This window comes from Strix uralensis, chromosome 5 (genome assembly GCF_047716275.1).
Source record: "Strix uralensis isolate ZFMK-TIS-50842 chromosome 5, bStrUra1, whole genome shotgun sequence".
NCBI lineage: Eukaryota > Metazoa > Chordata > Aves > Strigiformes > Strigidae > Strix > Strix uralensis.
This window is the reverse complement of record NC_133976.1, coordinates 72,683,048-72,708,662: the sequence shown is the minus strand read 5'-3', so window position 1 is coordinate 72,708,662 and position 25,615 is coordinate 72,683,048. Positions and strand designations below refer to the sequence as shown.

Here is a 25,615-nt window from a genome sequence, read left to right as displayed (position 1 = left end):
GCACCTCCAAGCCCTGCAGAGGAGACTGTACACTACTCTCCTTCCTTACCAGCACTCAGTTCTCTCCCGAAAGGTAAATGTGACTTCAACTGCACTGTGAGACTAAAAATCTCTCCTTCCACCTGTTTTTCTTACTGTAAGTTCTATTAATGTGTTACAGTTTGTGCTATGACTAGGGAACTACTGGGACAGTGCTGTGAGGGTCCTATCACCCTTATTCCCACTCAAGAGAACTACCTGACAAGTAAATTGATAGGAATACCTATGAAGACACATACTAGAGTGCAAGACTGGAAGAATTAATACTCTTCACTCCTTGAAAATCTCCCCTTCAGGAGCTGAAGGCAATCCACTAAGGACACCCATCAGTCTGGAGGATCACACATACTATAAGCCCCCTTTGCTGTGAGAAAAGTGGTTTCACCTGTAAGATAGGCTAGGTCCCTGCAAGGTCAGTACTGCAAGGCACCAGAATTTAATGAACGAGCATCTAACATGTCTCTGTCTCACATGCATCCAGGGCAGGTCTGGCCTCTGCTGCAAGAACAGTGATACAACAACATGACCTTAAAGCTAAAATAACACAGGGCAGATACTCCCCAGGACAAATCAGAGCAGCTCTAGGACATCGAGGAGGCTAAGCCCATATATATAGCAGCAAGATCTGGCCCACCCTGAGGATATGTCACATTAGTTTGTGAAGCCAGTTAATTAATCTCTCTTGTTTCTTTTCCTGGTGTGAAGGAAGAATTCTGTCCAAGTTGAGTATGCAGTATTTTAGGAAGGACAGAGCTAAAGAGCCAAAGTCTCTCTTCTGCTCAGGAATTTATTGGGTCATTGATCTGACATGTGCTTAGGGACAGTAGCAATACCTTGAGGGAAGTGGCAGAGAGATGTCACAGAAGCAGCAGCTTCTTCTGGGGGAACCTCATTAGCTGAGACCCTTCATCTGCAATAGCACAGCTCCCACCAAATTCTCCCACTGAATGTAACGTGGACACTGTCACTAGTGTTTGCTTGTCCTCCTCATCTCACATACTGCAGGATCTGCATATCAAACAGCCTCTGATTGAGCTGCCATCCCAGCAAAAGTCAGAAATTATTCTTTAGGTTTTAGTTTGCACAACAGCTCTCCTGGGCTGCAGAGATGCTGGGGGGAGCATGTTCCACCTCATTACCATTGAGTGAGGAGGCCAGCTGCTATTAGCCCCTGTCCCTATATCCCCTGCTGGGAGCCCATCAGGAGATGCAGCTAGAGGTGGGTACACTTGTGGTCTGGAGCTAGGCTGTAGCCTCAGGCACAGGAGGCAAGGCTCGCAACTTCAAGGACTGAATCATTTTCTCTCAGCCTGGTAAACCTGCCTGTCTTTTCAGCATCCATCGCTGGACTGAAGGCAGTGATGGTAGCAATACACGAACATTGTGGTAGATACTGTGCAGGACACTCATTGAATAAAGCCCACTTCCCCTGAAAGCTCATGCTTTGAAGAGGCTAATGCAGAAGTGTACTGGGAGCCTGCCCAGAGAGATCCAAGAGGGCAAGATGGCTCTTGGAGACCTCTCCCATGAGGGAGGTCTTCTGGGACAATCAGTTGCTGGGAGCCCTACAGGCACTGTATGCTTGTAAGCAAGGCAGTATCTCTGGATGCCACTGTTCTTGGCTGCCCGCAACCCATCTCTAAGCCTACAGTCACAACTGAGTATCTGGGTCCGTTTTGGACCACAGAACCCAGGCAACAAGGAGCAGAGCCTAGCAGCTTTGGGTGAAAGGGTGTCACAGTCAGAGGTGGGGAAGCTACTTCCTCCATCAGCCCCACATAGCCAAAGGGCCAGGCCTGCTCAGGCAGGTCAAAAGCTCAAGGTGAACAAAAGGCTAAAGTATTTGCTGAAAGATGTCCCACCACAGTGTGAATGCAGTCCCACCCACCCCGTCCCCTTCTCCCACAGCCTGAGGAGGAAGCCTCTGTACCTGTTTATTCTTTAGGTCAAGGGAGAGCTCATAATCGGAGGCAGCTGCATGGGAACACGAGGCCGTCCCTTTGCTGCGCTGCACTCTCACTGGGGAGCCCGTGTGGTGGAGGCTCGCCTTCTGCACCAGAGGGGAACACCCCGCTGCCTGCTCTTCTTGGAGCTCCGCATGCTGGGCTTTTAGCGTCAGGGTGTCGGACCTGCCTTCCTGGCCACTCTGTCTGCCGGCCTCCTTCGGATCCTCCGTTTCACACACGGCTTTCTTGCTTGTGGAACCGCTGGGATCGTCACTGTGAACAAAACGCAACGTTTCGCTTTTTTTATTTGCTTTTATTATATTTTATTTATGATTATGTTTATTGTTGTTCGCTATACTCATTCACTGAGCTGCGTTTTAAATGTTTAGGGAGCCTGGGCTGTGAGGGGTCTCTCTTAGTGACTAGTAGGTTGATGCAGACAAAGCCCTGATCCCTCCCTCCTTAAGAGCAGGTACCTGTGCTGCACACACTGTATGAACCAGTCCTGTGATTGCTGGAGCTGCCTGGCTGCCTCTGCTCAAGGTACTGCAGTTGGAAGTGAGGGGACAAGGAGGGTGTCATGGCCTACTGACACCTGTCCTGCTCTCTGGAGCAGCTAGCATCTGGCAGTCACCCTTGTGCCCTTGCTGCCTATTGCTCAGCATCTCCCTGTGCATCCCAGAGTCCCATCTGGCATGGAGTCTGGATCCCAAGGTTCCAGTTTTCCCCTGGGGTTTCTAAGGGCATGTGGGAAATGGGGCAGGGGCAGCTGAATGTTGCAGAGTTTCCAGAGGAACTCTTGGAGAGCTGAGAGTATAAAGATGCAACAGAGACAGCCAGCCCTGAGATCCTGACTCCTTAAAGCCTGTCTGCAATACGGCCATAGCAGACTACAGAGCTTGAATGAAAGAAGTCGTTTCTTTCTGACCCACAGATTGCTGTGCCATTGAGATCTTGTGGAGAAAGAAAAACACTCTTTTCTCCTGTCAGCCACAGCAGTAATTGTGTGAAACCAGGGCCTGACAACAGTGCACTCTGAGAGAGCTGACATGTTGCTCCAGACAGGATGGGATTAGCATACGTCTGATCCATTGAAGTGCTGAGGAAGTCTGTTGTTAACCTCTCCTGCCAAATATTTTCCAAAATCATCCCATTTCAAACAAGATTTTGGTATTCTGGGGGACTGTTTGAACCATGGGAGTGATTGCTTGTTACATTAGTCTCCTTCCAATGGCTACACAGGAATAAGTTAGGATTTCCAAGAGTGCAGGCCAGTCTGCATGGACTCTGCATAGACCCATGCACTGGATACACCAGACACAGCTCCACTGGTTTCCAGGGGATGAGTATTTAGCTGAGAGCAACATCTAGTTTTGGAAATAATTACTACAGAACCAATGTATTTAATTCCATTGAAACCAAGGATGTGTACTGTCTCACATATTTAAACACCATTAAATTATTTAATTCACTTCTGAATCATATTTCTTTTACTTGGATTTGCTTCATGTACAACCAGTTCTGCTGTCATCTAGATAAGAAAACATTTGGTGATTGGTGTTGTTGTCAGAGCAAAATCAGGGAAGTTAGATATGATTTTCTGTAGTGCCCAAATTACCTTGAAGCATTTAAGTCTCATGTTCAAAAGTGCTGTAAGCACTTAAGAGACAAAGTCTTCTAACCGTAAATAGACTTTGCCTCCTAAGCCTTGGAGCACTTTTGCATACTTACTAGTACTTTAAAAAGGAAGTTTATTGTCTCCAATGGCGGCTCTTCTGTTCAGTAGATTTAACAATCAAGCTTAAAAATATTCCCACAGTTTCTAAGAGGGTTCCAAATCTGATGAGCCAAAGACAGTATCACAACTTCAGAACTAAGAAAGACGAAGGATTTAAAGGTAGAAAGTTTCTTCTTTTATACACATGCATGTAGTCACCAGTTAGACTTAAAAAATAAATTCACAGAAGAAACCAGTCTCTTACATAAGCGCTATATAATCAACTTTGTCAAAGCATATTAAAATGACATATCTGCATACTCATCAATCAGAAAACACCACTATTAAAATGAGGCATAAAACTGCTCTTTTAGGTTGTACACCTTATAAAATCTTTCCTTGTTCTATTCCTGATACTATACAATTGAACACTCTTTTTTCTATACCTAAAGACGTACATGTAAAGTATGTACCCATTTTTAACTCCTTCTGTTCTATGTCGATCTACGCTGAAGGAAACGTTAATAAAAGACTTTTCCCTCACAGCTCTCACTGTAATATTTTTATTGGCAGCCTCTGTTCTATCTGTTTTTATTTTAACCAGCAGAGCAGTAATTTTTATCCTCAGCTCAAGGGATGACCAGGTGACATAGATTTGATCACATTTTCATTGAAGTGCATGCCAAAAGTCTCACAAGTATTTCAGTGGGAGCCGGACTGTGCCCTACAAAGCAATTTCAGCTAGATGCATAAGCTCTGATTCAGCAAGACACATATCCCAAATTGCTCTGCTGAGTCAAGGCCACAGTGCACAGTGTGCTATGCAGACTTTCTTTAGGGCAGATCAGGGCCTGAGGCAGTAGACTAGAGAGCTAGTTGACTTCCCCTGGAGCATGAATGGACTCTAAATGCCAGCAAATATTCCCTGACATGATGGTCCTCTAAACACTTGCACATACGCTTAACTCTGTTTTTCTGAAGACCTCCACTGACTGCTTGTAGTAGAACGTGAAGTGTGTGCATAAGAGTTTGCAGCATTCAGGCCTGTTGCTCTGTAAGACTGTACATCACCTCTAGTGTATGCTACCTATTTGGTTTTCTGTCACACGCAGTTTAGAGTCTGAGTGAGTAACATTCATAATGACAGGATATCCTGCATGCACTGCTAATATAGAAGAAAAACCAGCAGGCTTTTGTAGAATCACAGAATAACCTAGGCTGGGAGGGAAGGCTGGAGGTCTCTATTCCAACTCCCTGCTCAAAGCAGGGCCATTTTCAAAGACAAATAAGGTTAATCTGGGCCTTCTTCGGTCAACTTTTTAATATCTCCAGACATGAAGATTCCTCAGGCTCTCTGGAAAGCCTTGTCAGGGCCCTTAGTGCATTAACAGACCTTAATGGCCTGACCAGCCTCATCTGGGGTGCCTACAAATATCCCCTGCACAGTTCCCCCTTTTCAGCCCAGCCCAGAACAGTCAGTCCTCACCCCAGCAACACTGTAAGAGTGTTGGTCTCCAGCTCTGCCTTCCCCTTTCCATGGCCTTCCCCTTTCCATGGCCATGGACCGACTTGCTCTGGACTCTGACCTGCAGACTGACTCCCCAGCTTGACGTTGGACCTGCCTCATCACCATGGACCCACCTGTTGAACCCAGACTGGGCTGTCTGACCTTAGGTACCCTCACTGGACCTGATTCTTATCCTGGCCAATGACACAGAGGATGTTGGACCAACCCAAAATGCTCAGAAGTCACCTTTAACCTCATTAGGCATTTAGGTTATTCCTCAAGACACAGGAGGCCCCTAAGACTGCAAGCACTAAGTGCACACATTCAGTCACAGATGTGTGAGAAGCAGCACCACCAAGCTCAGTGCTCCCACTCACAGTGAATAACTGAAGTCCCTAAAGACACTGTGCTAGGATAAGGATGTAAGCTAACCACACGTACACGTATAACCTTGCCTTCCTCCTCCATGCATGCTCTGAGCCCAGTCGATAAACCCATACAGAATGTATTGTGCTTATGCATGGAATTTTCTGAGAGTCAAAACTTGGTCAAATCAAAATCAGATTCCACTGAAGCACTCAAAGGCATTTTTCAGCTAGATGTTTTTATGCTAAATATAAACTTTTTAACCCCCTGCTGGTTTGGCTGTTGTGCTGTTCAGAAAGCAATAGCAAATACTCTTGCTGAAGTGGGAATCGTTTCTGCATGCTCTTTTGTGAAAAAAAATGGCTGAACCACTTTTACTTAGTGAGAAAAAAAATCTCCAAAACAATATAAACCTATTTCACCTTTAGGCAAGACATCAAATTTCAGCTTCAGCTGGTAAACTTCAGTGACTTATAAGCAGTGGAAAAAAGGGGTAAAGACAGAGTTTACTTAGCAGCCTGAATATTAGCATGACAGCCCTATGGTTACACTTACCACTCTATTCCTCCCAGGTTTACTCCCATCTTGAACCTGTTTCTGAGGAAATGGTATGGGGAGGCTTATTCTCTCTTGTCCAGTAGCAGCAACTGATGAAGCCCCCATATGAGAGACAAAATGCACTGCTAAAGATCAAAGCTGATGCTGCAGTGAAATATAGGCTAAAACCTTAATGATCCTGATCTCCCTCTGTCCTGAGTGACACAGTTGGTTTGCATTGTGTACTGGGTCTGGCTGAGCCGGAATTGTTTTTCCCCTGTAGCAGCCCTCATGGTGCTGTGTTTTATGCTGGGAGCTGGCAGGGTGTTGATAGCACACTGGTGTTGTGGCTACTGCTGAGTAGTGCTTACACAGCACCAAGGCTCTTTCCGACATTTCCCCCCGGTGGGACGGGGTGGGCAAGATCTTGGGAGGGTAAACCAGGACAGCTGACCCGAACTGACCAAAGGGATATTCCAGACCATATGATGTCTGCTCAAGTATAAAGCTGTGAGAAAGGAGGAAGGGGGTGGGGTCACCCTTGGTCCTCCGAGGCAACCACTACACGTATCGGAGCCCTGCTTCCTGAGAAGGCCCGACATCGCCTGTTAATGGGAAGTAGAGAATAAATCTGTTTTCTTTTTTTTGCTTCCGCGCGCGGACCTTTGCTTCGCTTTGCTTATATTAAAACTGCTGTTGTTTTACCCACAAGGGTTGTGGGTTTTTTTTTCCTATCTTATTTTCTTTCCCCTTTTTGTCCTGTTGAGAAAAAAAAGGGGAAGGGGGGGGAGGTGATAGAGCGACTTGGTGGGTACCTGGCATTTAGCCAAGGTCAAACCACCACACATTGATAGAGCACAGTTTTTGTTAGTAAGTGAAGACTCAGAAGCTTTTATAATCATACTAACAAAAAAAACCCCAACAGTAAGAAAAGTAAGTAGGGCAAGAATAGACATTACAGCATGGAAGATCTAGGGGAAAAAAAATGTTATTAAGTAAATTATGGGGATCCACTGGCTTTCCCTTGGCCAGTGAGCAATCAACCTCCCTGGTTGTGCGATGAAGGAAGGGAATGGAGCTATTACACATTCTGTTTCTTGGATAAGAAAATTTTTCTAACTACTTGTAATAATTGAAAGTCCCATGCAGAGTCCAAGGTGTGAATCCCAATGTCCTGGCCAAACTCCAACCAGGTTAATTTAGTTCTGTATCCCAGTGTCACCCCTGCAGTTTCAACTGTAATCAGCGTTCTTTACTTGCTGTCCTGAAGTATCATATACCACCATCTTTCACAGTTTTTACAGCTACTCTTGCATGATAAATGAAGCAATTTTCTGCTAGTCATTCAATCAGGTAGGGAAGGTTTGTAATGTCTTTGAATTCTGTTTGATTGAAAGTTGTAATATTAATGTAAATCACTTGCAATCAGATAAAAAAGGAAGACTACAAATTCAGCTGTTCTGTTCTTCCTAGTTGTTCCTACATGACTTTTATGACCCATAGCAACTAGCTTAGTCATTATTACAAATAGATTCCATCTGCTGTAGAAAACATCTCTCATGTTTCAGGTATCTCCTGCTACTTTTGCACTGCTGACTTGTATACACCTGCTGCAGACAGAAACCAGTTTTATTAACAAAGATGGTGTCTACAGACAATCTGACTCAGGGCTTATATGAAATACTACAGCTAGTTTAGCATTTCAAAACAGGGATATCAGGCTTCTGGGCTGAATCCTAGTGTTTATTTCAAGAAAGCAGGATGGTGTAAAAGCTGTCACTGAGACAATTAAGCTGGGCACCCATAAGTATTTTTGTCTAGCATGGGTAAGCAAGACTTCTGATATTTAGCTTCTATGTGCAGATTTCTCAAGAAGATTTTCTACAAGGAGTACACTGAGGGAAGAGTGTAGGGAGATGATAGAGGAAAAATGGTATTATGTAGAGGCTTTTTTTATTACTTTCTTTTTTCTTCCTTCCTGATATTTTGGAAACCTAAAGTCCAAATCAGTGATACTAAATTATCAAGGCAGAGAAGCCCACCTGCCCATTCCTAGTAGTATCAGGTCCCCATGTCTGTACAGAGCTGTTGTATCACACTCTGTCCCAGGAGAGATTTGACTGCTTTTCAGTTCCTACAGTATCAGGATAGTGCACTTCCTTACATACTCCATACACACATTTCCAGCTTGGCAAGGATCTGTGCTTCTGTCAGCTGTGGAGCTGAACCATGATTATCTGTTGGATCTTGACTGTCAGGCTTAAACATTCCCATACCTGATGACTTGAGAAAGAACATGCAGCCCCTTCCCCCCAAATTTTCAAGACAATTTCAAGCTAGACCTGTAGGCAGGAACACAGAAGTTGGATGCTCCAAACATTACATCCCTTTGTCCTGCTGTCAAATACCAGAATTAGTTCGCAGTCTAAGAGTAATTTTCAGAGTTCTCAGAAAGGTGTTTACAGGGTAGCTGAGTGACTAAACAGGGCTTTAGGACCAGGAGAACTACTCTTCTCAAGGACAGTAATGTTAGTCCTGTAAGAAATTAAAACTGAACTTTCTGAATGATCGCTCCAGAGCTACACAGCTCCTATGTGGTCAAGACACAAAACTCATCTCTTTGCTCCTACAAGAAGAAAAATTATTGCAGATAAATAAGAGCAATAACAGAGTAACAAAAATAGCAATGGCTCCCTCTGGACTTGGACAGCGGTGTAAGAAACCAGTCACTCGAGAAGAGGATGCTCGTATACAGGTATAGTGGTTATGCAAAAATATCTAAATAATTGGATAGGAGGAAGCTATGGGTGTGAGGTGTAGCACAAAAGTGCTACAGAGGCTGATCTCACCTCTTCTTTGTGTCCCTGTGTCACTCCAGGAGAAGATCACATTGCCGTTTCCCATGTGTAACTTACCAAACACTTTCTTCATGGTATTCAAGGTCAGTGTGCAGGACTGTGACTTGTAACTGAGGTAAAGACTACATGGACAAGGACCACAGAAGTTTATGAATCCATTTCACAGAGGTCCTTATCAGGATCAGTTGCTTATTATATATATGCTGCTCTAAAGTGCTGTAAGCGATTAGTATTATCATGGCCTGAGAGCCATATAAGACTTCAAAGCTTCAGAGAGGTCACAATAAAAAACCCTTACAAAGTGCCATATGGAGAACTAGAAAGAGGTCACTAGCTAATGCCAAGAGAATGGAGTGCAGACCCCAATATGCAAGAACCTGTGCTCCCTCTGTCTTAAGACATTTCAGCATTTCCCCTGTCCTCTCTGCTCTCCCTGCCCGGAAAAAAAAAAAAAAATCAGTTGCTGAGTTAGCAGGGTCCAAAGTGCCTTTTCAGTTTATTTCATTTCAGTGTTCCCTGAGGACACCCATAACATATGGTGAATGGGTTGATCAGAATTCAATGAAAAAAAATGGCTGAGACAGGCTTGGTAATATATTATGGGATCTTTTCAAGGTTCAGAGATTTCTGACATCCTGGGAGTCTGAGTGCAAAATAATTGTTTCTGATTTGCTTTAAAGTTCAGGTTTTAGGGTGACTTGGAGTCACTGCTCTCTGGGAGCATGCTGAAAATGATAGAAGGCAAAAGTATCTCCTGCCAGAGAGGCAAGGAACTTGGAACTTGATCTTGGCAAATCATCCTCTGCCAGCCAAGCTGCAGCTTTCTCAGACAGTCTCCCCCAACACAGACAAATATAGGAACAAGATTCTGATTTTGTCTACATTCACGTAACACCTTGCAAAGCAGTGGCATCAATCCATCTTCTCACACTAGTTTTACCCAAGAGGAATTAATGATAATTAGCCAAGCTCATTACCCATCCCAGAATATATTACTTGTTTCATAAAAAGGCTGGCACACACACCTGTAAAATAGATTTGACAGTACAGTATGGTAAATATATTAGAAATCAATTAAATTTAACACCCTTTAGCACAGACTGAACCAGGCAACATCTTTTCAACATTGCGTATAGTGGTTTTGGTGAGATGTATATTAAGCAGACAGAAAATGTAATAATACTAGAAAATGCCTCATGTCCCACAGGGTCCAATGTGCCAAAGTCAAGGCCTCCATTTCAGATTTGGTACTTAAACATGATCCCTATGTGCTGTGAAATTCCCATGTTGTGGTGGTGATGTGCCTCTTACTACAGAACAGCACTACAGGAGCTAAACTTTTCTGATGCATCCCATGCCCCCATGGTGCAAAGGTGATTGCCCAGGTGTCAGTCTGGGCTGGCTGCCTGTCTGAGGGCCAGGCTCTCCATGACTAACTTCAGTCACCTGAGGACTAGGATCTCTGCTTTTTCATGGAGACACACAGGCTCCTCCAGAGGGTGACTTGGAACAGCTAAGGCAGCTCCAACTGTATGAGAAGTAGTGTTTGTGGTGCAAGGCTGGTCGTGCTGAGTGGTGCGGTTGTCACAGAGTCTTTTTCTTGTAGTTCCTAGGTGTGTCTGGGTGACACCTCAGAATGACTTAGGTCACCTCTCTGGCACACCCCTCCTTCCTCCTCCTTTCCTGGCCATGCCTCCTGTTTCACCAGCATCAGGAGCACAGTGCTCAGCTTAGGAAGTACAGCCCCTTTCTCAGTTGCCCATCACACCTTGGTGCTTGACTCCCCAGGCTGGTTGCTGTGCTGTCTCTGCAGGTTAGACTAGGAGGAGATCCCACAGCCTGTCACTGCAGAGGGGGTTACTTGTGGCTGTGTCAAACAGGGCACTTGTGCTTATCACTGAAGTGTGAAAAGCACCAAGTGGACAGTGAAGGCATAGGGGGGCCCTGCTCTGCAGGGTTTAATTACTTTTACTTTAACCCTCGACCTCTCTTGCCTCTGCAATGTTTGGTAAACACGACCTTTTAGAGAAGGAAAAAACAGATGGCATCCTGCATTAGTGTAACTGCCCGCTCAGCACCCCGGGAAAGAGAAACTTGGCTTCTCAGCAGCAGTCTTTCTGCCACTTCGACTCAGATCTCTTGGCTCTTCATCCCTGAGGCAGGTTTGAACATCTCCAAATTCGCTGACAAAAGCCTGCTGGTGCAATCATGCAGAAGATAGAATTTCACTGCTAAAATGAGATGAATTCAGGGCTGGGAGGCAGCAGAGACTCTACAAGGCAAGGAAACCTTGCATATCCTCTCAGCCCGTTGCTCTCCTATTCCAGCTGTCTGTGAGCTGGGTGAGGAACACAACTCTTGGCATTTTATAGACCTAGGCAAGGGCTTCCATGGTCTTCTTTTTCTACCTGTTGTGACAGACCCTAGGTTGGACTGCACCTCTGGGTTCCTTCCTAAGGGATTGGGGTAATTGATTTCTGAAGGCAGTGAGTGAGGCGCTTCACAGGAAGATCTTCATGTAACACAGATAAATTTTGTTCCTGTACTCAAGTATCACCTCAGTTATTTAATCTCTTGTGATCACTGCATCCCAGTAGAAGGCCACTGCTTGTGTCAAACCAAGGAGAAGGAAACCCAGTCCTCCTCAACATAAAGGGTAACACAGCCTCAAATCACCATCCTCAATACAGACAGTCCATACACCATTCACCAGCTTTAGGAAATCAGATACGATCCAGATTTTAACTTTGCCAGTGTGTTCAGATCTAGAGTTTTGGGTTGGCCTATGGCTGAAGACCAAGATAGAAACAGCATGGTTAGCATTCCTTCCTCCTTTCCCCAATCCAGTGACCACCCCCACAGCCTTATGCAGCAGGCACAAAGCTCTACTTTTTCAAGTTCTAACCTATTTTGTCACTGCTGCTTCACTCACACTCTGATCCACTTCATGTCACTTCTCTTCCCTGAGGCCTTATTCCCTTTTATCTCTTTCTTCATTCCCATTTGGAAAACAGGATGTCTTAGCAGCCTCCACATCTGGTCATACAAACTCATATTCTCCTAGGGCCACTTAAACTTTTCTTCCCTATGAGGAATGAAAATTATTCCCATCCATATACTTCGTACTCAGACACGGACCTTTTGGGGCAAGATCATTAACAAAAATCGGAGTTTGCCTTGACCAGGCAACCAATCCTACTGTGTTGTTGAGCAGAACTATGGCTGGTGCTAAATGGCATTATGCCAGTGGATTGCACCAAAGTCAGTGGCAGATCTAGCCAAATATGCTATATTTTAAGACAATATGTAACATGCTTATCAGATCCAGTTGTGCTGTAACAGCACAGCAATACTTTTCACAGTGCCATTCTGCACCATCCATTTCTGTGCATCTTGACCTACTACTCTCACATTAGTGTATTCTGGGAAATTAGAGGCATCTGTTATCTTTTGCCAGTCACCCCAGAAGACATGTACCAGCAATGTGTACATAGGGTAGCCTATCCCCATCTTCCCTCTTTCCTCAAAAGATGGAATGAGAGAGATTGCAGTCAACCCCAATACACAGACAATAATAACAGCATCATATCCTGTTTACAGGAAATCAGCAACATACCAGTGTGGGACATGACAAAGGTGACACTGGGCTCTAGTCACTAGGCAAATACAGTTCCCAGTGGGATGATGGTAGTCTGTGTATGGAAAGAACCAAAGTGCCAATCAGAGATGGAACACAGTTCCAAATGGTGTGGCCAGTTAGTTTCCTCAGTCTCAAAAGAAGAATCCCACTGAACTCAGCTCCTGTTTATGTCTTGATGCTTTTCCTCAGGATGATGTTTCCTTACAGAAGATGGACTAGTCTCCAGTTCTTCTGCAGTTTCTGAACAGGCCAGGTGACAGTCCCCAAAATCTCCCAACTTATCTTACACTCTCTCCCTCAGCTATCTAGCTGTTCACAGAGCCCAGATAGAGCAGCCTGAGCAGCTGTATAGTGTGGTCCTCTTCAGCATCTCAGACTCTTCAGTTCTTCCTGGAGAATATGTAACCCTGCCAGGGCCACATGCAGAAGAAGGAACCCTGGAGCACCAACAAGCTTTTCCAAAAGGAAAGCTTATTTTGTTTGAGCACAGAGCCTGCCCCACGGGGGTGGTCAGAAGATGAACCTGCATAGGAGTGAGTTAGTGTTGCAGAGCACAGAAAATACAAAAGGCCTTTGGATTGACATCACACTATGAGAAAATGTGTAATAAAAGGCCACAGCCTCTTTGTTGTCACTGCCAAAGAATGCTGGCATGAACAGGAATATTCCAGCCAAAGGACCTGCTCATTTATCTCCTGTTCATAAATTCTTGTACCCTCCAGTTTCTTCTTTCAGTTACACCGGTGTTTAACTTCTGGCTTTTCCTGCTTCTTCTCTGGCATTCCCCTTCTCTCTACAGCATGTTTGCCATTCATTTTCCTTACAGTAGCACTGTTATCTTTGCTGGGGTGAGTCTGTCTCTCTTTCTCATTGGCTCTTTCTTCCATCTCTTTGCCTTATCTGTCTCTGCCTGGTAAGCCATAAACAAGTGTGTGGACAGAGGGTCCACAGAAACCACCTGTCAAGTTCAACAGAACACACCTTAGTGTACAAAAGATCTGGAGTGGCCTAATTTGGGGTGTGGGTGCATCTTGACTGATGCAGATCAGGTCAGATGATATCAGTAGAGGATTAGAATGAATGGTGGGAGCTCTACCACAGTCCATCTGCTATTACTTTATCAACCGTCTGTGCCTGTTTTCCAGTGCTAGATACAGGACTATTTCCAAAGCTGTCACAGCCTCTTCTCATGCATCTCTGTGGCATTATCACACAGAATACAGCAGGTGTTTATGCTGCATTCCACTGCTACCAAGAAGCTGTCACGTTACAGGCAGGGAATTCTCTGCAATACAGGAGACAGAACATGAGGATCATCTGAAATCCATGAGTGAATCACCTAGTATTAAAGCAACTAACTGATCTCAGTAGCTGTTGAAAGTGGTTCCCACAACTGTAAGGTAGGCTATGATTGATTCTCTTTCACTGACACTGCTGTGGCCCAAGAAATGTCACATCCTGTCACATGTGGGAGAAGAGTACCTGAATCCAAGTCTGAAGTCCTCTAGGGCGGGACCTATGTAAGCAACAGAAGCAACAAGGGAAAATGAAGGACTGGAAAATGTGTGGCCAGGCAATGGCTGGATATAGCTTCAGGCTCTCAGAAAACATGTGTCTGATGGGTATCCTTGCAGTTTCAAAAGAGGATACTTCAGATGGGTTTTCTTTGGCCTCTCTCTCCTGCCATCTTCCTCCTTCCTGAAGAAAGGTGTTGACAGAGGCAAACAAAACAACCAGTGTGACAGGGAGACTCTAATTTCTGCCAGAGATTTTTTTTTCCTTTTGAAGAGCCCATCTATTCCTCACTTCCCCACCCTCACATTCCCCAAACTTGCCTGAAAGTGGCTGCAACAACTGTTGGAGAGAAGGAGCAGAGAAATACCTGTGTGGGAGTGCCAAAACGTCCTGGTGGATCTCCTTTACAGGACTGAGATGCTGCATCTGAAATTCACCTCCTGTTTCTTTCAGAAAGAGTCATTCCTCCCAGAAGAATTGCCACCTATACCTCCTTGCCAACTATACCTCCTTGCAAGACATTCCCAAGGTTGTTGGTAAGTATGATGTTAAAAATGTTCTCTAAAACATTTTTTGCTTATATTTGTGTTTCCATATTTCCCCTAAATCTACAGGCACTAAATACCTTTGTGGTTCTGGACCTAGGCTCCTGCAAAGCAATTAAAGCTGCTAGTCCTGACTGTACAAAGCACCCATAAAAAGAGAGGAATCTACTCGCTCCCAAGTTTAGGAAGAGTTCAAATCTGGGTCTGGACATTACTTCTCTGCCACAACTCTGTGTCAGACTAAAATTAAAACTCTGACAACTGTAAGCCTGGCAAATATTTATGTGAACTTTGCCGACCCATCCCTGCCTGTTTGCTGTATCCCCACAGCCTCCAATCATAGTAGCTTGAACAGGATTAGTAAGTCTACAGGGAGGAAAGAGTAAGAACTAGATGAGCTGTTAAGAAACAGAAAAAATAATCTCTTCATGCCCGTGATCTCAATAAGGAAAAGAAATTAGAAAAGAGGCACAAACAGGATGTGCTAACAAAGCGGAAATGTTGTTCAAACTTCTCCTGTGTGTTTCCAAAAACAATGTTGTGGAGGACTTTAGCATGAATAAAAGAAGTCGGATTGAAGAGTTTTGTATATGAAGTTGTCTGTCCTCAGAGCACACAAGGCACAGACCATGGTCGTAGAGGCTTGCTTTGCACTGGCATGTCCGGGTGCTGTAAGCCTTACCTGGAGTGCTCTCCATCAAGAATCAGAGGAAAATTCAATCTCTGTGGTCCACTAATTGTAGGAGTTTGCAAGTGACACTGCCAGTTGGGGGCCAATTAGTTAGAGTCGTTATGCTGGTTTGTGTGGTAGGTTATAGATCTGATTTGATACAGACTAGAATTGTTACCATGTTTCTTCACACCTGGGCCAGAGCTACGGAGTACCTGAGCTGAGGGGAAGCACTGACCTCCAGATTATATATCCAATATCCTGCCAGCAATCCTAAATCAGAAAGGCTAATTTCCCATTTCATGAACTGGATTTGCATTCTTTCTGTCAGGCAAGGTCAATCTTTTACAAGTTCAGACAAAGTGTTGGGTAGCTCAGTTGTTTTTCTGTAATGCTTAAAGCATTATGGATACTGGTGGAAAATCATCATTTCCCACCTGTTTTTTACCAAGATGCTTCAGCAGTATGTAAAAGAAGAATTGACTTGGAGAGCAGTTCAGTTCTCATCAACTTCATGGACCTCAGCCTTAAGGGGTATTGCATTCACAATGCAAACAAGGTGTTGTGGATTTCTCAGGAGGATCTATACTGTTAGAGGACACAGAGTGGTCACTCTGTGGGCAAAGTGAGAGCTGTACTGAGAGGAGAAATGCTCCTGGACTACAGCAGTAGCCAAAGAGGGACATGATGCTGTGACTGTGCAGTGGATAATATTCATGGCTCTTTTGTGCCAATGCCTTCCAGTATGACTTCATAGGACAAAGAACAAATGCCTGTTCAGTGGAAACAGAGAGTTCAGGTAAAGAGACATGAAGAGTCAGAGACAGCAGACCTCCAGAAGTAAATTAAATCAGATTTTGGTTTTTAAACATGTGATGCTTAGGGTGTAGCATACTCTTATGCAGCTCAGAGAGCTGGGAAGAAAGATGTTTGAAGGTTTGACTTCAAAGAACTGTTCAAAATCTGTTCATCCACTTTTCACCCTCCCACATGCAAAAATGGAGCAACAAGCACAAAGGACCTCTTCCAGCAGGAACACATATTTCCATTTGAGTACTTTGGTTAAGTCAAAAGTGGGGCAAGAGGGAATTTCACCAGAACTGCAAGGAAGGCTGGCTTGGAGATGTAGCCAATGGCTTACATGTCTACCACTAATTGGTGCTGTGATGCCAGGCAGTAACCAATCTGTGACAGTGACTAATTCAGCAGGCACTTTAGAAATGAGTACACAGCTGTTTGAAGTCTAAACTATATTGAGTTACAATTTAATTGGTCTGTAATCATGAAGTAAACACTTGCCAGTTGCACTAATCGTGTTTCAACCCTGATCTAAGCAGCAGTCTCCCTACTGGAAAGTGAGAAAATGTTATGGGAAAATATGAGCAGAGCTTGCCCAACTTTTCCACAGGTGTTTCCATGGATGTTTCAGACCCTAGCCCTTCTGCTCAGTACATATCCAAGCCCTTCCAGAAGACTCTGTTCAGATCCCTGACGTCTCCTCTTCCTGGGACATCCCTTTGTCTCCTTTGATGTAAAAGCAAGTCAGGTCTCATCTGCACTTCTTCCAGATAGGAAGGACCTTCTCTCTCCCACAAACACAGGTGGAACATCATCCCTTCCCAAAGCGCTATCTGGCATCTGATCCTGCCCTTCACACAAATGTACCCAGATCCCCCCCAGTCTCCTTTGTGACATGATCCTTCAGCCTTCCAGTGCTATCTCCATGTTCATTGCCAAAGTGGACCTGCACCAGGTGCTTAAAGTTTTATGTAGAACTTTTCCCATCACTGGAGCAGAGGTGATTTTCTGCTGATTTCCTATTCAGCACTGCAGGCAAGCCAGAGGCAGGCTCCAAAAAGCCTATGAAAGGCAACTGAATGAATATACTGTTCCCTCCAATTGTGACTCCATCATTTCCTCTCATTACTCTAATAGAAACAAATCTTTCTCATCTCAGCCCTATTACCTCACACAAAAGAAAATGGTATGTAATCCTGTTAGAGCTGGGCTGCTGCTGGACACATTTTAAGGTCATTGTTCTGGGATGCCAGTCTCCACTGTGTGAGACTGGGAGAAATGGGAAATGCAATTACTAGGCTATTCAAATCCCTAGAATGAAGCCCTGGCGTTAACAGGCAGAAGCCAGCAAGAAAAAGAGCAGTTGCTTTATGAAATTGTAGGGTTTGGCTAAATCAGAGTCTAATCAGCACCTCAGTAAAGGAGCAGGGTTAGCTCCTACTGCCATCCATGGAGTCTCCTCATTCCCCTCAACCTCATCTTTGGCATCCCCAGCAGGAGCCCAACCTGCAATATGGGTTATGGTCATGAAGCCTGTGGTGTACAAGATCAGTGGAGACAGTGGTGGTCCATGATTTATACACTGCATTTTGAAATGGGGAAGCCTTAGAGTTCAGCAACAGGAATGTGCCTGCTGCTGCCATCACCTCATACTGTACTTTGGCTCTGAGCTTCTTGGGGGCAGATTCTGGGATCAAATCTGTCTCCTAATATTCATGGCCTACAGCACCAGTCTTGCTGATTGCTGCTGCAACCCAGCTAAGCAGCCAGGTGAGAAATTCACACTGTTAAACTCACGGAACCCACAAGGAATTCGCATGCTGGAGGAGAGAAGGGGGCTAGCACTGCTTTGCTGAAGCAAAACAGAACAATATGAGTGGGAATAATTGCAACCACCTCATTGAGTTAGCTTCTACTGAGTGGTTAGACACTGACATGTTCCTAATCATTCCCATTCAGGTGAAGCCAAGGCATTTTAAGCTGGATGGGTAGCAAAGAAAAAGTCAGAAATCTTGCAGGACAAACATTAGGGAAGACCACACAAGAACAACAATGACCATCACAAACCACAAGCAGAGACAGACTTTTGTCCCAGACTGTTCCTGACAGCCGACCTCCTACTGTTATGACTTGTGTTTCCTTCTCCTTCTGCCCCACACTTGAGCTCTATGGCTGCTCTCGCTGGTCTCTCCTGCAGTCAGGCAGTACTCCTCTTACTGCCTTGATGTTCCTCTTTATCTTCACCTTCCCTGCTGTGTTACCCTCTTGCTGCTCATGTTCCCTCAGTCTCCTGAAGGATTTCTGTCCCACAAGATAAGGCTGGGTTCTTGCAGGTCCCAGAAGGAAGCAATGTGGGCTGATGTAAGGTTCCTGGTAAAGGAGGAGAAAGTAGCTGATCACCACTGGAGTCTCCAAGTCCCTTGAAGAGACAAGAGTCACTTCCCTGTTTATGCTCTTTATTAGTCCCTATTCTCTTTAATCGGCTTAAACTGATGAGCCGAGGCAGTGGTAGGGATCAGCTGGGCTGTTTAATTAAAGGATTGCAGCTCAGCCCTGCAGTTTGGGGGTTTGTGTAAATGAGCTGCAAGTACATTATTTAATCTGCTGCGCAGAGAGGAGTTGGGGCATTAATGAAGCAAACTCTAATTAAAACTAGACGGCTGATGGTTATTAGTGGCATCAGTTCTGACAGGATTTATCTCATTTAGGGAAACGCCTGATCATAGAGGGGGAAAAGAAATAATAAACCCGAGCTGGTTTGTCAAATTCACCACAGCATCACTTGTGATTCTCTGTCCATTCAGCGGTGCTCAGGAGAGCTGCACAGGGAGCCCCTGTGTCCCAGGCTCTCCCATCAGGAGCCCTGATGAGCTTATTTAGGGATATGCCTGGCTCACCCAGGAACTGATTGCCTATTCAGGCTGTCTGACCCACATATTTCAGTCTTGATTGACTTTTGTTCTGCCTTGGTTCAATGGGGAGCCTGTTCATGATTTGAGTCGGGTGACAGGCTCTGTAAATCATCTGATTAGCTTCTCCCAGCAGCATACCATTCCAGAGCAGCACAGCTATCAGGTATGGACATCAGCTCCATGGTGACCCTGTGTTTTTCCCTCTCTGCCATTTTTTTGTTCTCCTCACTGCATTGTATATGTAACTTCGGGTATGAAGGAAGCTTATGGCTGACTGCAGGACCCGGCAGAGGCTCAGAGGTGTTTTCTGGCCAGCATAAAGCTGATGGGTGAGTTTAATAGTCCTGCATGTGCTCTGCCTTTCTTCTGGCACTGTGTGGGAAGTAAAGCTCCTCTTCTCACCTGAGACAGTCACATAGAGAGATCACATATAAAAGCTGATCTGTTTCAAAAAGCAAAAATTCTGTGTGCCTGTTTCTCACCTTCAAATAGCTATGGTGGCTTCAACCATCTATATCTCTACATAGAATGTAGTGTCACACACAGACAAATTCAGGACTGCTATTGGGTTCTGGGGGCATAAGAAATGGAGAGGACAAAAGAAAGCCTTGGGAAAAAAGTAAGGAAAGCAGGAGGCCTGCAGAATGGGACAAGCTACAAAAGACATAAAATGGACAGACATAGACCAGTATGAGAAGCCCTTTAACTGGAAGCCCAGATGAAACATGCCATAGGGTTCTTTGTCATTCATCCCCAATTTTGACTTTCCTGGCTCAGACTCATCTTTGGATGCAACTTGCCAAAGTGGTTAAATTACTGAAACAAATGATTGCTTCTTCTTCAGTTTACCTGCTAAAGCCCAGGTGAGAAATTTGGTGGTTCCCAGAACAAGGAGGGCAGGGAAACTCAGGCTCAAGGGATGGGTAGGGCCTTTGGGAGTCACTGTGACAAAAAGACCTAACAAATAAGGCCTGACAAAGAGCATAACAAAAATGACGCTAGAGCTTAAGACACTGTAGAAGTGACAGCCTTGTAGGATAAGAAAATGCTAGAAAATAAGGGAACTGATCAGAAATAAGATAGAGGCTGGGACAAGAATGGGGCAGAGTCAAGGATTGGGGTATGAAGATAGAATACTATAGCAAAATTGAGCCTCTGTTCAGACAAAATAGAGCACATAACCAAAACTTTCTCTCTCCAGAAATGTAAAGGAGAGGTAGCTGTCCCTACCACAGAAACCTCTGTTGTCTCTTCCTCTTCCTTGCCAGCATCTCCCCATCTGTCACAGAGGTGCAGCTGCAGATGTCCCACAGGGCTGTCATGCAAACTTTACCAATGCTTGAAAGCCCTTGGCAGAGACATCACGGGGGTTAACCCTTTCATCTTCATACATAAATGGACAGGAGGGGGCCTGTTTCTTTACCCTGTCTCCAAGTGTGGCTGAACCCTACTTTTGAACATTCACACACACACCCCCACACCCCCAACACCCACTGTTCTCTTCACAGTTGTCCAGCACTCATAGTTTTCCTTGGAAGGAAATCAGAAACCACAGTCTGCTCCAGTGAGCAGAACAAGCAAGAGAAATACCATTTTTAAAATGCTGTAGCCTCCCTACTGCAACTCAGCTGCCCAATTCTGTCCGAAGCCCTCCCTAGTAACTCAGGCTTCTTATACAGATGCCAAAGGTCAGATGTAAAAGTCTAGCAGTGTGATGAGAGAAATCTTTAAAGAGAAACCCATTTGCTGTTGAAGGAAGGGTGATGAGGCATGAGAAAAAGGAGTAGGTCTATGAGATGAAGGTGTAAGAAGTTGTGAGAGGAGAAGGAGATGGCAAGAACAGAGGGACAAGGCCGAGCATGGAAGCTATATGCAGTATGTGCATCTTAAGTATGTTTGAAGCTCCTTGGACCTCTTGATCTTGGCACTGAAGTCATTCAGTGATGAGGGAGAGCTATGACAATTGCTGTTGTACCCACAACTGGCTGCACTGGATACAAGTTAGTAATAGTTTATAGTACCTGTCTATAACTGTCCTTCATTGGCAAGCTCAGACCATTTCAACACATTAAAACTGCACCCCCACACTGTCTCAGGGTGTGAGACAGAACCCTAAGTTTGTTTGGTGACTTTTGCTGTAGCTTAAAGGTTATGGGTCTATACTGGTGTGTGTCCAGGCAGCTTATAATGTAAGATAACTAATCTGAAGGAGAAGAGTGAATCAGGTGTATGTCGGTGTCAAAGTGATGCAGAAGGGTAAGAAAAGGTACAAGCATGAATGTGGGTTGATGGAAGTAGATGTTTGAAGAGAGGCAGAAAGTATGTTTTTGGAGGTGCATGGGTGTGTATGAGTGAAGGCCAGAGGGGGTTTGTGAGCAATTACACAACAGTATGAACAGTAACCTCTGGGAGGGAAAAGAGAAGGACAGCAGTGCTGGGGACTTGGGACATAAGGGAGGATGGAGGAGGATGGAGGTGTATATTATGTGAATTTTGTCTGGGGCAGGAAGATTAGTGATGGATGATAAGGAAGTAGGGGATGGAAAAGTAATGGTCTTGCTGGCAGCAATTTCCCACCTTGGTGAGGAGTCCGGAGATGAAGGCTTCTGCTCTGCATCAGCTGCTGGACAACAGAACTGGTGTAAAACAGTTTCATTCCTGTAAGAAAAAACAAACCGTAGCAGGTCAGCATTCAGCTCACTCAGCAGAAAACTCAAGGGAGAATGTCTTTCCCAGGGCTCTTCCAAGGGGATAATGACTCCCAGTGACGCTGAAAGAGAAATCTGATTATTGCATGAACGTTTTGCACTCCAAGGTGGAGAGGAGCAGGAGAGAAGGGGGCTAACAATTCTATTCCCCTACCTTACCTGTCCTGCTGCTGATGTCAAGCTGTAGAGAATGGGGCAAAAGCACCCAAATAAAAAGTTTTCCTTCTGTCAGTATCTATCTCATGATCCCATACATCTCATGAAAAACAGTTTTGTCTGTCTCTAACTTTTATGTCTTTTGGGACAGAAACAGCTCCTTAGATGTGTTTCCTTAGATATGTGTCCTATACATTGTAATGCAAAGAAGTTGATTTTTTGTTGACAGTGGCTAAATTAACTCTGTGGACATCTCTTCTGAAACGTCTCTAGGGCACAGAAATGGCCTCAGCACATCAGCACTGGGCATTACCAGAAATAGTAGCGGAAAACTGACAGGCACAAGTAGTGGGGCTGAGATTGTGATGAGAGGAGGAGATCACAGCAAAGAAAAGCAAAACCATAAGAAGTAACAAACCTGAGCAAAGATAAGAAAGGCAAAGAATTCATCCAAAGGAAGAAATCCTAGACAAACTTCCAAAACTTCTCACTAATCTTGAGTAACTTGTTCTTGGGTCCCTTGCGTGGAAACATTTGTAAGGAGTCTGGTTTTCAGGGGTGTTGGGCACTTATCACAGCATTGGAACTCAGTAAGAGCTGCTCAGCACCTCTGAAAATGAGATCCTTTTAAGATACTTCCAGGGAGGCCCTTGAGGTGTCATAGGCAGCACTAATCAACAGCCAATTTTGAACACACTGACCTTCATCAATGAAAATAAGTCACTAAAAAGACACAAGTGTCAAGGGGGAAAAATACTAGGAGAATGGAAAAGGAAATTAAAAGAGGAGAAGAAAAGCAGGATAAATAAAGCAGACTGAATCCTCAGATGGCATAAAATCACCCTGTCTCCAAGCCAATGGAACAGCAGTTAGAGCTCTGTTCTCAGTGCTATTGTGGAGACTCATAGCTCAAATGGGGTCAACTTTCAAAAATATTTTTGCAGCTTCTAACTCAGGTATAAGCAGTAAAGTTAAGTCTCCTGGCTTGTCATGGGGTCTCAGATTCTTCCAAAGGCCCTGCCACATTGTCCATCACTCTGAAATGTGAAGCTTATCACCTCTGGCTTTCTCAAAATCTGACAGACGTGGCCACAAAGATAGTTAAATTACATGATTATACTGTTCCCAGCCACCTCCTTCCAGCCTCCGAGCTAGCTTAATATAACAAACTGCTTGGTTCTTTCACCTCCTTGTCTTCCAATGCATTCTTAAAAGGAATCTTTCCTTAGAAACAACAGGATTGGCAGGAGCAACACAGCAGGGGGAAGACAAAAGCATTGGTTTTACCTCACTGACCTCTGCCCATGCCTCGGTCTCTGTCTGTGACATGCAACCTTCAAGGGAAAGAGAGGACATGTGTGTGACATATCAAATTCACCTCCTTGGCTTGTAACTACTCGGTTCACATCCCTTCTCTCCTGCCAGCCTGGTTATTGCTGGTTCTCGCTATATTGTTTCTAATTTAAGCTTCTCAGGTGGCAAGTACCTACCTGACTGGTGTGTCCATAAATTACTTGTGTTCTTTTTATTGAAGCAAGTGGTGGGATCACATTTGAGTCTATGTCCAAGCAGGCTCACATAAATAGTTCAGCTCCTACATCTTGTCATTCTGCTTCCAGCTAGAATCTGTCAGGAATTTTCTGATAAAATTTTGGTTTTGCATAAAAACACTGATTCATCAGATTTAAACTATCTGGTGAAAACATCTTGGGTTTGACAAAGATTCTTCAAATTACATGGCTTTATCTGGATTTTCTGGCAGGCTGTTGGGGGGGCCATGCCTCCATATCTTACATCTCTAGTGCAGCCATGCCATACAAGCAGCCCCTCAGAGAGGGGCCATCAGGTTTTCCACCCAGCTCTTTGTTCTGCCCAACTCCCCCCAGAGCAGCAAGGCTGGGAGCTGCCTAGCCCAAGAGGTGTGGAGCACCTGCACCAAGGCAGTCAGCTCTGCAGAGCAGCCCTGGAGTCACAGACATCATCAGCTCCAGTGTGGAAATGCACAGGGCTCTCAGATGATTCAGAAACAGCCAGCAATCATTCTGAGGAGCATGCTTGGTTTCAAAAATATTATATATTGGCATTTCCTACTGAATTTCATCTCTACAGGAACCACTGGGAAAAAAGAGCCTGCTTCCAGATAAAAGTAACAACACATTTTGAAATCATAGAATAATTTAGGTTGGGAAAGACCCATAAGATCATTGAATGCAACCATAAACCTAACACTGTGAAGTCCACCACTAAGCCATGTCCCTAAATGCCACATCTCCATGTCTTTTAAATACCTCCAGGGATGGTGACTCAACCGTTTCCCTGGGCAGCCTGTTCCAGTGCTTGATAACCCTTTCAGTGGAGAAATTTTTCCTAATATCCAATCTAAACCTTCCCTGGCGCAACTTGAGGCCGTTTGCTCTTGTCACTTGTTACTTAGGACAAGAGACTGACATCCATCTTGCTACAACCTCCTTTCAGGTAGTAGTAGAGAGCAATAGGGTCCCCCCTCAGCCCCCTTTTCTCCAGGCTAAACCACCCCAGTTTCCTCAGCCAATCCTCAGAAGACTTGTTCTCTAGACCCTTCACCAGCTTCCAAATGGAATCTTCTAAAAAATGGACACCCCAGATTTCAGCCATTTCTGATCTCAATACATCCCTAAATGAACTACACTGTTCTCTGCTTTTATTCAAACAGCAGATACACCACTTCAATTCCTAATTGCACATGAAAAAAGCAAACAACAGGGAGGGAAAACATAGGGAAAAAGAGAAAGGAACAAGGATGGACAAAAGCCTGAGAAGCAGAAGCCTGTATATGGATGAATTACCTTGTTAGTTAATTATCAGAATAGAAACACAGAGAAAAGTAAAGGGAAACAGGGAAAGGAAGAGTGATGTGAAGTTACAGGACTTTAGGCTCAGTCTCCTGTGGGCGTCGTAAGAAAAAACATCTCACATACTCTTCAGAGAATCAGTATGCTCTAAGCACTGCAGCTGCACAGTCAGCTGTTGACTCTGGTTCTCATGATTTCTCATGTGTGTTTAACACTAACCTTGGGTATTTTCTGTCCAAACCAGAGTCCTTCTGAACCTCTGAGATCCCAAGATCTCTGGAGTAGTTGTGCACCTTACATACCACTAGCAGGTGTTGATCATGCCCACGGGCAGAAATCTGCATCCAGGCCATTTGGGATCTTTGAATCCCCCTCCGGGGGCCATGACTCCCATGGAGAAGCCATGAGGGAGGTGGTTAGGAGCAGTCACTGACTGATGGAGGTAAATATATGAGTATTATTAATGGGTATTCCAAGACTGTGCTGAAAGCTCTTCCCCTGACTGGGGGCAGGGAAGGTTATCTTATTACTCCTATTAAATCTGGGTTCCCCAACTGCCCAAGAGCAGTTGGAGCTCTGGGTCTATTTACATTCTTCTTTTACAGATTGCTTCTCTTTCTCTTTTGTGCTATCCAGGCATACACCACAGGGACAAGGTTCCACCTTGGAGACCATCCCTGTTCATTTTCCTCTTTCTTTCCACACCTTGATCTTGCATATATCTGATAATTTGCAAATCCATGACCTTGCCTTTGCAGCATAGAATGCATAGGCCAGACAGGAGCTGGGAGAGGGTTAACTTGCTATGGAAGAAGTGGACCTGTTCCCACCAGAGGTTGTATTAGTTGCTATCTGGACAAAGCAGCTCCC

At 44.7% G+C, this 25,615-nt stretch overlaps 1 protein-coding gene across 3 annotated transcripts in view; it reads right to left on the bottom strand.

Moving 5' to 3' along the window:
- IQSEC3 (IQ motif and Sec7 domain ArfGEF 3) overlaps positions 1–25,615 on the bottom strand; it is a 107,015-nt gene that overhangs the window by 38,805 nt on the left and 42,595 nt on the right. For all 3 annotated transcript variants that reach the window (XM_074871616.1, XM_074871618.1, XM_074871617.1), the window contains exons 2-3: positions 21,628–21,708; positions 1,970–2,258 (exon numbers count right to left, since the gene is read on the bottom strand). In XM_074871616.1, coding sequence (XP_074727717.1) covers positions 1,970–2,258; positions 21,628–21,708 — 370 coding nt within the window. The remainder of the gene's footprint in view (positions 1–1,969; positions 2,259–21,627; positions 21,709–25,615) is intronic.